The 12,846-nt window shown below is 35.3% G+C and overlaps 1 protein-coding gene across 1 annotated transcript in view; it reads right to left on the bottom strand.

Moving 5' to 3' along the window:
* The window catches only part of ABCA13 (ATP binding cassette subfamily A member 13), a 506,393-nt gene that overhangs the window by 123,107 nt on the left and 370,440 nt on the right, over nt 1-12,846 (bottom strand). The window contains exon 51 of the mRNA XM_044001141.1: nt 11,164-11,320. Coding sequence (XP_043857076.1) covers nt 11,164-11,320 — 157 coding nt within the window. The remainder of the gene's footprint in view (nt 1-11,163; nt 11,321-12,846) is intronic.

Here is a 12,846-nt window from a genome sequence, read left to right as displayed (position 1 = left end):
TAGCTCCCTATATATTTTAGAAAGGAGGCCTTTATCAGAAATACTGGCTGTAAAAATTGTTTCCCAGCTTTCTGCCTCCATTCTAATTTCTGATGCATTGCTTCTGTTTCTACAAAATCTTTTTTTTAATTTAATGTAATCAAAATCATCCATTTTTCATTTTATATTATTTTCTATCTCTTGTTTGGACATAGATTGTTTTCTTCTCCATAGGTCTGAGAGCTAAACTACTCCTTCCTCTCCTAATTTACTTATGGTATCATCCTTTATGTCTAAATCATGTACCCATTTTGACTTTATTTTGGTATACAGTGCAAGATGTTGGTCTATGCCTAGTTTCTGCCATTTTATCTTCCAGTTTTTCCAGGAGTTTTTGTCAAATACTGAGTTCCTGTCCCAGAAGCTGTAGTCTTTGCATTTATCAAACATTAGATTATTATAGTCATTTACTACTGTGTCTCCTGCGCCTAAACTATTCTATTGATCCACTACTCTATTTCTTAGCCAGTACCAAATAGCTTTGATGACTACCACTTTATAGTATAGCTTCACATTTGATATGGCTATCCCACTTTCCTGTGCATTTTTTTCATTAGTTCCCTTGATACTCTTGACTTTTTGTTCTTCCAGATGAATTTTGTTATTAATTTTTCTAACTCTATAAAATAATTTTAGGTAGTCTGATTGGTATGGTGTTGAATAAGTAAATTGATTTAGGTAGAATTGTCATTTTTATTATATTAGCTCAGCCTATCCATGAGCAATTAACTGTCCAAAGCTTCAGAGGGTCCCAGGTGTTTCAGTTTGAGGGAGGGCAGGATTTTTCTCTCACCTGGCCTGTTCTCTGGTCTGAAGATAACCTGAAGCCAACTTGCTAATTAACCATCCAGCAAAACTTTATGTGCTGTGGTTCTTAGCTCCAATGAGCCTGCAACTCCCTCCTGGGTCTCCCACTGCTCAAGATTTCTTCCTGGTTCCCGGTTGGGGGTGGAATAACTAAATTCCTGTTTAGGTTCTGCTGATACCCCTCTATGCCACTCCCCTCTGGCCAGCCATTCAGCCCTCTCACCCTGAAGATGCTGGTGCTGCAGCTGATTTGAGGCTCTGGGTTAGTTTTGCTGGTGCAGTGTGCCTGAGGTCTGTGTTGGCAGGGTCAGACTCTACTTACAGCCCAGCAAGGCCCCCTTTAAATTGTCTTTTTCTGGAAAATAATCTCAACCTCTTCTTTTTGTGGGTTTTGCTGTTCCAGGGGTTGTTTTATGGCTGGTTTGGGGATAATTGTGTCAGGAGCTCTGTGCGTTTAATGTCTTTCCTCTGCCATCTTGGCTCCGCCTACCCTACAATCACTTTAAAAATGGAATTTCTCTTTTTATCTCTTGCTGCTGGACTTTGTTGGTCATGTATAGAAACACTGATGAATTAGGTGGGTTTATTTTATATCCTGCTACTTTGCTAGAGTTGTTCGTTGTGTCAAGTAGTTTTTTATTTGATTCTTTAGTATTCTCTAAGTATACCATCATATCATTTGCAATGACTGAAAGTTTTGTTTCCTCCTTGCCTATTCTAATTCCTTTAATTAACTTTTTCTTCCCTTATTGCTAAACCTAACATTTCTAGTACAATATAAAATAATAGAGGTGATAATGGACATCCCTGTTTCACCCCTGATCTTACTGGGAATGCCTCTAACTTATCTCCATTACATATGATGTTTCCTGATGATTTTAGGAAGATACTGCTTATTATTTTAAGAAAAGCTCCATTTATGTTCTCCAGTGTTTTTAATAAGAATGAGTTTTGTACTTTGTCAAACACTTTCTATTGAGATAATCATATGGTTTGGGTTTGTTTTGTTATCAATGTGGTTGATTATGTTGATATTTTTCCTAATGTTGAACCAGTCTAACAGTCCTGGTATAAATCCTACCTGGTCATAGTGTAAATTTAAAGGGTTAGAAAAGGAAGGCATTGGGAGAAAGGGGAAGGGAGAAGTAAAATGGGGCAAATTACATCACATAAAAGAGACACTAAACAGCTTTTATAGTGGAAAGGAAAGTGGAGAAGGGGCAACACTTAAACTTTACTCTTGTTGGAATTGGCTCAAAGAGGGAACAACATGCACACACAGTTGGGTATATATACCTAATCAGGAGCAAAAACAGAAAGAAAACTATAAACCATTTTTCATAATGAATATTGATGGGAAATTTTTAAATAAAGTGCTAACAAGGAGATTACAGAAATAAAACACAGAGATAATAGACTATGACCAGTGATAATGTAGGTCTGGCTCAATATTAGGAAAACTATTAGCACAGTTAACCATATCAGTAACAAAAACAAAAGTTATACGATTATGTCAAAAATGAAGAAAAAATCTTTTGACAAAATTCAACATTCATTCCTATTAAAAAACACTAGAGAGCATAGCAATAAATGGAGCTTTCCTTAAAATGATAAATAGTTTGTTGTTGTCCTTCATTCTCAAAGATAAACAAAATGACCTTACTCTGTTGGGGCCAAGGTACAGTGTATCTGACTGTGGCTGATTAGACCAATATGAGTTTCAAAGGCTCTATCATAAGTTGGGCACAAATAGTCCATGTGAACATTTGGAGTGGAAATGTCAATCAATTCCAAAGTTCTTCAATGAAACCCTGAGAATTCCCTTGAATTGCTTCTTCTGACCTATGTGTGAGCATGTGCCTTCTGTAAGTTCTCCATAAAATAATCTTTTAGGTAAACATATATTTGGCATTCAAACAACATGGCCAGCCCATCAGAGTTGTGCACTCTGCAATAGAGCTTGACTACATGGCAGTTTAGCTCAAAAAAAGGACCTTGGTGTCTAGTATCTTATCTTTCCAGGGGATCTTCAGAATCTTCCCAAGACAATTCAAATGGAAGCAATTCAGTTACCCCACATAGTGGTGATATACTGTACAGGTTTCTCAGGCAAATTGATGAGGTCAGCACAATGGCTCTGTAGACCTTCAGTTCAAAAGGCAATTTAATACCTCTCCTCTCTTACACTTTTCTTTGGAGTCTTTCAAACACTGACCTACCCCTGGGAATGTGTGCATTAACCTCATCATCTTGGTACATCCCTGGAAAGTGTACTGCCAAGGTAAGGGAACTTATCCATAGCATTCAAAATTTCTCCATTTGCTATAACCAATGGTTTCACATCTAAATAGTGTGATTCCAGCTAATAGAGAACTTCTGTTTTCTTAATGTTAATTGGTAGGCCAAGATTAGCACAAGCAGCTGGATTGATACATATGTTTTTACATTTCAGCCTCAGAGGCTTCATGGTGTATACAATCATCTACAAACAAAGCACTGTGCTCCAACTCCCCTATACTTTCATCCTGGCTTGTAGGCTTTTACCATCAATGCAGTAACTGACCTTGATGCCATCTTTGTCCTCTTTAAAGGCATCCAACATAGCTGAAAACATCATGCTAAAAGCATGGAAGGAAGCATAGCGGTAACTGGGTAAGCATGAGAGCATTGTCCATTATCCAGAGCCCGTGGGAACATGTCATCATGAAACTGATGTAAAATAATGATGAGCTTTTCTGGCAAACTAATTTTACCATGATTTTCCAATATATTACATATTACAGCAATATATCAGAAAGGTTATACACTATGATCAGGTGGGAATGTAGGGATGGCTCAATATAGGAAAATTAAAAGCATAATTGACATCAATAACAAACAACAAAAGTCATACAATTGTCTCAATAGAGGCAGAAAAAGGTTTTGATAAATATGATCATCATTCCTATTAAAAACACTAGAAAGCATAGGAATAAATGGAGCCTTCCTTAAAATGATAAATAATATCTATCTAAAACCATCAATAAGCATCTATAATAAGGATGAGCTAGAAGCTTCCCAATAAGATTGCGGTGAAGCAAGGATGCCCATTGTCGCCACTATTATTTTATATTGTGGTAGAAATGATAATGAGATGAAAGAAAAATTGAAGGACTTGGACTAGTCAAGGAGGAAATAAACTATCACTCTTTGCAAATGATATGATGTTATACGTGGAGAATCTCAGAGAACCAATTCTAAAACAGCTAAAATCACTACAATATGAAATAAAGCCACATAAATCATCGGCATCTCTATATATTACCAACAAAGTTAAGAGCAAGAGATAGAAAGAGAATTCCATTAAAGATAACTGTGGCCACGCATTTCTAGTTATGTCCAACACTTCATAACCCCATTTTGTAGTTTTCTTGGCAAAAACACCATTGTGGTTTGCCATTTTCTCCTCCAGCTCATATTACAGATGAGGAAACTGATGCAAACAGGGTTAAGTGTCGTGCCCAGGGACACATAGCAATAAGTGTGTAAGGTAGGATTTGAAAGGTATCCCTGACTCCAGAACCAATGTGCTTAGCTGCCATCACAAACCCAATAATTATATGAATGCAATTAAAAACATTTTTCACACAATTAAAGTAAGATACATACAAATGGAAAAAAATTATTGCTTATGGGTAGGCCAAGCCAATATGATAAAAAATTATGATTCTACCTAAATTAATTTACTTAATTAGTGCCATACCAATCAAACTACCAAAAAAATTTAATTTATAGAAGTAGAAAAAAAAATAAAATTCATCTGAAAGAAAAAAAGGTCTTGAATATCAAGTGTTAGGGGGCAACTAGGTTGTGCAGTGGATAAAGCACCAGCCCTGGATTCAGGAGGACCCGAGTTCAAATTCAGCCTCAGACACTCGACACTTACCAGCTGTGTGACCCTAGGCAAGTCACTTAACCCTCATTACCTTGCAAAAACAAACAAAGAATATCAAGGGTTAGCAATACCAGATTCAAAACTGTAGTACAAAGTGGTAATCCCAGAAACAATCTAATACCGGCTAAGAAGTAGTGTGGTGGATCAGTATAATAGATTAGGTACAATACACAGTAGTAAATGACCAGAGTACTCTAGATCTAAGCTTTCGGAACAAGAACTCAATATTTGGCAAAAACTTCTGGAAAAATTAGAAAGTAATTTGGAAGAAACTAAGTATAGACAACATCTCACATCATGTACAAATGTAAGGTCAAAATTGATAAATTATTTAGACATAAAGGTTGATATAACAAATAAATTAGGGGTGCATGGAATAGTTTACCTGTCAGATCCATGGATAAAGAAAGAATTTATGACCAAACAAGCAATACAGGATGTAAAATGGATAATTTTGATTGCATTAAATTAAAAGGGGGTTGCACAAACAGAACCAGTACAGCAAAGATTAGAAGGAAAACAGAAAACTGGGGTGGGGGTGGGGGGAATTTACAAGTTTTTCTGATAAAGGCCTCAGTTCTTAAATATGTATGGAGTCAAAAATACAAGGATACAGTCCTCAACTGAAAAATTATCTAAGGATATGAATAGGCAGTTTTCACATGAAGGAATCAAAGCTATCTATAGTCATATAAAAATACTCTAAATCACTATTGATTAGAGAAAGGCAAATTAAAACAACTCTGAGGTACCACCTCAGATTAGCTAGCATGATGGAAAGGGAAAATGATAAATGCTAGAGGGAACATGGACAATTGGGACATTAATGAACTGTTGGTAGAGTTATGAACTAATCCAATAATTCTAGAGAACAATTTGGAACTACACCTAAAATCCTATAAAATTGTGTATACCCTTTGACCCAGCAATAGCACTACCAGGCCTGTATCTCAAGGAGATATGAAGAACAAAAGGATGAAAGAGAGAGAGAGAGAGAGAGAGAGAGAGAGAGAGAGAGAGAGAGAGAGAGAGAGAGAGAGAGAGAGAGAGAAGAACATTTTATATATATATATACACACACACACACACACACACACACACACACACACACACACACACACACACACACACAAATAATTATAGTAGCTCTTTATGTTATGACAAAGGATTGGAAATTGAGGGGATTCCCATCAATTGGGGAAATGACTAAATAGGAAATGGTATAAGATTGTGATGGAATACTACTATATTATAAGAAATAATGAGCAGAACAATTTCAGAAAAACCTGGACTTACATGAACTGATACAAAAGAAATCAAGCAGAATCAGGAAAACATTGTACACAGTAATAGCAATATTGTAGGATGATAAACTGAATGACTTAACTATTCTCAGCAATACAATGATCTAAGACAATTCTGAAGGACTCACAATGAAAAATGCTATACACATCCAAAGGAAAAAAATTAAAGGAGTTTGAATGTAGATTGAAGTATACTTTCTTTTACTTTCTTGTTGGGTTTTGGGGTTTTTGGGGGTTTTTTTTGGTATTTGTTTTCTTTTACAACATGACTCATATGGAAATATGCTTTGCATGATTGTACATGTATAACCTATATCAGGTTATTTGCCTTCTCGGGAATGGGGGAAGTGAAAAAGGAGGGGGCACAGAATTTGAAACACAAATTTTAAAAAATTAATGTTAAAATTATATATAAATGTAAAAAAATTAAGTCAACTTGAAGAACACATTTAGAGCAACGGATTTTGAGTTTCATTTTAGACATGTTGAACTTGTAGTAGGTATCTGAGACTGTCAGGCTGGAACTTGAAAAAGAGGTCAGGACTGGAAATAGAAATTCAGGAGTCATTTGCATGGGGATAATAGTTGGAACCCTGAGAGGAGAGGAGATTACCAAAGGACTAAGGGACTAAGGGGACTAATAACAGAACCATAGGGAATGTTACCACTTAGAGTATGGAGAAATAAGAACAAAGAAAGGGATGAGAAAAGGAGACAATGTCAGCAAACCAGACTAGATTTTCATCAATAACATTTGGAGTTTATTTAATACAAGTAAGGTAAAAGAGATTTAAAAAAAAAAACTTCTAACATCCTTCCAAGCTCTCAGGAAAGTGTCAGTCATAACTACTATATGAACACTGTACAATTCAAATGAGAGTTAGAGCCATACTTTTTAAATTCCCTTTCCTCTTTGATTTTACTTAAACATTACCCCAAAAAAGAAAAAAAAAAGAACAAGTTTTCTCTTATGGGACAGTAAATTGATATAATGTCCACATGATTCACTGAACTGTACATGCCAGAACTTAAATACAAAAGAATAGACTTGCAATTATCTAGGGAGTATAAACAGTGGGAGAGAAGTCATTAAAACAGTAGTCTTTGTTCATGTTCAAAAGAGGTACAATAAACCTTGTCAATACTAGTGAAGCTAAATGCCATTCCTTTTATTATAAATGGTGGAAATTTTTTGTTTTACTCTGGGTTTTCATGTGAATCATCCTGTTTGGGGGATGTATAATATATAACTAAAATTAAATAGATGAAAATAGTATGACTATTATTGGGAAAACAAAACTTCCAATATTTATATAAATCAATGAAAATGGTTAGGGACATTTGTTACTCTGCTACAATGGTTTACTACTCATCTGAATAGGGATATATGATATTTGAGATAGCATTTTTCCCACAAAATCAGGCAGAATCAGACCAGTCATGACCCAAATCTATCAGAATAGGTACAACCATAGTTTATAACTTAATCCTTATTTCACTGTGAAATATTCATTATTGGTAGGGACTTGTTAGGTTCTTTTCAACAATTCTTTCAGTTCCTCTGTCAATTGTTATAACTGTTGACTACTTTACATAAGTTGGCATTATGGCTGAGATGTATATTTTGAGCCTTTGGGCATACAGATAAGTATTACCTCCTGAAAAATCATATGAGCATCTTTTTTTTATAATATGCCTCTGTGCTCATATATGTCTGTGCTCAATACTTTAAGAATCTCTGGTTTCACTTGTGAAAGCACATATAGGTACATATTTCTTCCATTTATAAAAATCTTTACCCTATTTACATAAGTAGATAATTTTTAAAAATAAGTTTTAAGTGAAATATATCTATCAAAAAGTAGTCAACTTCTGATAATTACTCTTTGAGACTTTCCTATGGAAATGCCAGCTACTACTATGACTACAACCATGACAATGACAACTACTCTACTACTACTACTACTACTACTACTAAATTTTACGGCTCTTTAACAAGGAAAGAACTAGATGGACAAAAAGCTAGAAATATTTAGGGATCATAGAATGCACAAAGACATATCTTTTGTTCATTTTAAAGGTTCAATTTGTATCTAAAAGGTAAAGGTGTTTGGTATCAAAAAGTCTCCAGGTTCAGGCTATAAAATTGTGCATACCCTTATATCCAACAATATAATGGCTAGATTTATATCACAAAGACATCACAAAAAGAGAAAAAGATCTATTTATGCAAAAATATTTATAACACTTCTTTTTTGTAGTGGCTAAGAATTGGAAAACAAAGGAATGTCCATCAATTGGAGAGTGGCTAAAAAAAGCTGTGATATACAATTATAATGGAATATTATTGAGCTATAAGAGATGATAAGCAGGATAATTTCAGAAAGAGCTGGAAAGACTTATATGAACTGGTACATAGTGAAGTGAGCAGAACCAGGAGAACCATGTGCACAGTGAAAGCAATACTGTTTGATGAGGAACTGTGAATGACAACTATTCTCAGTGACACAATGATGCAAGACAATCACAAAGGACTAATGATGATGCTTGCCAAGAAGGGATGGAAGGAAGAAGGGCTAGAATTTGGAACACAAAACTTTAAATAAAAAATGTTTATTAAAAAAAAGTTTCCAAGTAAAATTATTCATGAGTGCCAGCTCAAGTAGCTATTTGTAATCAGCTGAAGCAATGACTCGCCCAGGGCTTTCATGTTAAAAATAATAATAATAATAATCAAAAGGTCAGTGAGAAAATAGGGAATGTAGCAGTGTCAGGTAATATCTTTACTCTAGAAGAAGGTAAAAGGAAAAGAGTGTGGCTCCAGAGAGAAAATATCATAGCAGGAAGGTTGTGTTTCAAAAGAAAGATTTTCCTGATTAATACTAACTCTTGAAATCTCAAAGAGGTAATTATTTAGGGGCTTTGTGGCTCTCAACAAAGTAAAGAATGAAAAAGCACCTCTGACTCTAAATTATATACATGGGATACTGTTTGATTTATATACAGGCCTTTAACTCAGCAATGGGTTGTCCATTTGTAAGTTGGCTTGCCTGGAGCACATTTTTCATAGGAGCAGTGCTATAAATGATGGTTAGATTCTCAGTTCTGTTCATTCTAGTCTAGTTAACTCACAATGTATCTTAAGTATAACTTAAATTAATTTGAATTAAGTCATTTGAATTCATCCAACTATTATTTTGTATCTTGTGAAAATGGAAAGTTTGTTCAGAATTTTAATTACTCTTCTTCCCCTCTCTTGTCACTGGGCAATCTCATTCACTTTGCACAACCACTGATGGAAGCTTTTTGTCACTAGTTTATGTTTATATTACTGACAATAATTGTTTACAAGTAATTTCACATATATCTCAGTCTCATATATGTATATATATATATATATATATATATCAGATATATCTGAGCCTCATAGCAGCCCTATGTAGCAAGTAGTAAAAAAAATATTAACTCCATTTTACAGGTAGAGAGGCAAAGAATAAGGGATAGAATGCTGGCCATAATGAATAGGGGTTAAGTTATTTCTGACACATACTTTCTATGGGACCCTGGGAAAGTAGCTCACTCTAGACCACAGGTATCAAACATGCATCCCTCAGACCTTAAGGCCAGAGACACTCCCAAGAGAAGCCTAAACCACATTAAAATGTAATTGGGAAATATTTGACTAAATACATAAAAAACATAACAAAACAAAGATAACATTACATTTAAAAACTGTTGATATATGACTCACAGAAATCCTTATGCATAGATTATTGTTCCTTGTTTCTGTTGAATTGAACACTGCTCTAGATAACAATAGTAATAATGATGATGATAGTGGTGGTGGTGATGGTAATGGTGATGATAAGGAGCATTCATAGAGAGATTTAAGGTTTACAAAGTTTTACAAACAAAGGTTTACTACAAATCTTATGAAGAAGGTGTCATTATTAGCCCCCATTTTACACATAAGGAACTTGAGGTTAAGACAGGTTTGTTGAATTTCCTAGGGTCACAAAGCTACCAAATATCTGAGGCAGGACTTGAATTTTGGTCTCCTTGACTACAGGTCCAGCCCCCTATCCACTGTGCCACCCAGCTACCTCTAAATAATTTTAAGGCTATAAATTGCAGAGAATATAATCAATTATATTAGTAGAAAAACCTTCCTCAGCTGTGAGTTCCCTGCTCCTATGTAATCCTGGTCCCTCTCCAGTTTCTATTTTGCAGGTGAAAAAGCGAAAGCCCAGAAAGTAGATCTCAATTGTTTTCTTAGGTCTCCAGGAGGGGAGGAAGTCAAAACCCAGGTTTTTAAATTCCAGACTCAATAGTTTTTAAGCAAAATTATCTCCTAAAGGGATTCACCAAAGGATTCACAAGAATTGAATAAAAGCCAAACCAAGCAAGAGAAAAGATGCAGAGCACCAGCCTCAAAGAAAAAAAAATGCTCGAGCATCAGCCTGTCATTTTGGTGTTTTCTCAGTTGCCCTCTAACCCTGGTAAAAATCAGTCTGAAGTGAGTCTGGTCCAGAGGCCTGTGCATGATGATGAATGAAAGGAGCTGGCTGAGGGCAGTGAACAAAACTCATTCTCTAGCAGAGGAAATTCCCCAGCTGCTGGCCGCCTAGGTAGGCACTAACAAAGGAATTTTATTTTAATGTATCCCTTCAAAAACTGTGAGTAAATCCATCTCAAAAAATCCTATAAAGTATGAACTATGTCCCACTGAAATGCCTGGGGCTTGGGGCAGGCATTGCCCCATATGCATCATGCTGTCAGAGCATCTGTATCCAAGTTGATTCTATTCCTATCTATATATTTTTTTCTGAATATTCCAGCACATATTTACGCCAGCCTGACCCTCACCCTCTCTCTCCATCTAAGGAAGAATCAAGCAGGTCTTCAGGAAAACTGCTCAGGTTTGAACTACTCCCTCTCTTTAGATAGCACTATTTTCCAAAAAGAAACTCAATGCATCTTTCTGGGTTTTGTGGTTTCAGAGCCACCAATTTTGTAAGAAAAAAAAAACATTTACTGTGGAAGTCTTGCCAAAGCCTTGGGGGAAGTAGGTTCACTAACCTGTGCTTTGGAGATGACAGCAAGTAATCTTGGCATTATTGTCATTAACATGGTGCAAAGGCCAAAGATAAAGTTTAAAGAGATGTAGGAGATGAAAGCCACATCAGAACTGGAAAAGATTCGGGATAGAAGATACATCCATGGTAGAGTTGCATAGCTACAAAAGAAAATGGAAAAGACTATAAAGTTATTTGACAATTATTTCATTTCTATTATAAAATATTTATAACTAACCTATATGTCAGTAGGATTAGACCCATGGTTCCACTGTTGTGGGAAATTCTTAGAATGTAAACTACGTCTATAAACATAAATCATCAAAGACTTACATTTTAGTGGGACAGAGAGAGTTTAAATAACATGGCCATGGAGAGACAACTGTGTCAGAGAAAGGACTGGAACCCAGGTCTTCTTGACTCCAAAATCACCTTCTATTCATTATATTATATTGTCTCTTTATTTATTACCTAGCAACATATATATGTACATATATAAAAACTGTTCACATAACAAAATATTATAAGCCACATAAAATAGCTATAGACCTTTCCTTTCATCAAATAAAAGAGATACCTATCTCTAACATTATGTATAGGATGCCATGAGGGGGATTCAAAAGGACACACATTGAAATCTAGTCATGCTATTCTCTGGAAATTTTTCCCTATCAAGAAGGGAAGTGATAAATAATTCCTTAAAATAGACAGGTTTTAAAATAATCATGATAATAATAACTTCCTAAATGAGCCAAGGATCTATAGTCCTGGCTTCATTTGGCTTTTCCACTCAGTTTCTTGATTTTTTTCAAAATCATTTCAGCCAGTTACAGGGAGCTGACATTTAGAACTATACTCATACAGAATGCCACCTGAGGAGTCAGTGACTTTAACTTTGAAAGCGTTGCCATTTTCCTAAGAGTAACATATATCAGTCCTTCCTTCTCCTTAACCCCCCCCCATCTATGCACTAGATAACAGTACTCTTAGGATGAGGGTGTCATTTTTATCATGGAGTGATTTATTGCTTTAGCCTGCACGACCTCAGTATGGTTTAAATGACTGAGGTTTTCCTAATGTTTTACTCATCCCTGAAAATGATGACAGTGCAACATGAAGTGAGTGATGGCAAATCCTTAAGAGCTGCCAAAGATAGAGATTTCTTAGTGAATTCCCTGTATTCTTAAGACATCCATTTATGTTCTGAATTCATTCATCAGTCACACAGTGGCATTCACACATTTCAAAAAATAACAAGCCACAAATGTCACAAATGAAGTTCTATGGATCTTTTGCAAATGACACAAAGTGTCCATCAGCCTCATAATTGAGGGAGGAAAAATTTAGAAGTTGCTTATTTATAAGGCAGTCATAGAGAAAAGAATGGATTCAACAGAAAATCTTTAAACTACTATGCAAAAAAATCACATTAGAAAACAAGCTAAAGATGTTCACTCACTTATAATATCTACATCATGTCTTTCAGAGAAATAGGAATATAATACTCCTGTCTGAAATGGAAGCACATATACACATGTACACAATGACATTTCTAGACATATAAAAGTGTACATTTAATCCATGCACTTCCTAAAGAATAGGTCTGGATCATATCATTCTTTGGTTCAAAAAATTAGGTGACTTCCTTCTGCTACTAGGATGAAACACAAACTCTTCTGTTTGGCAT

Source organism: Dromiciops gliroides, chromosome 1 (assembly GCF_019393635.1).
Source record: "Dromiciops gliroides isolate mDroGli1 chromosome 1, mDroGli1.pri, whole genome shotgun sequence".
Taxonomy (NCBI): Eukaryota; Metazoa; Chordata; class Mammalia; order Microbiotheria; family Microbiotheriidae; genus Dromiciops; species Dromiciops gliroides.
Note: the sequence above shows the minus strand (reverse complement) of the source record. Positions and strands in the feature narration are given on the sequence as shown.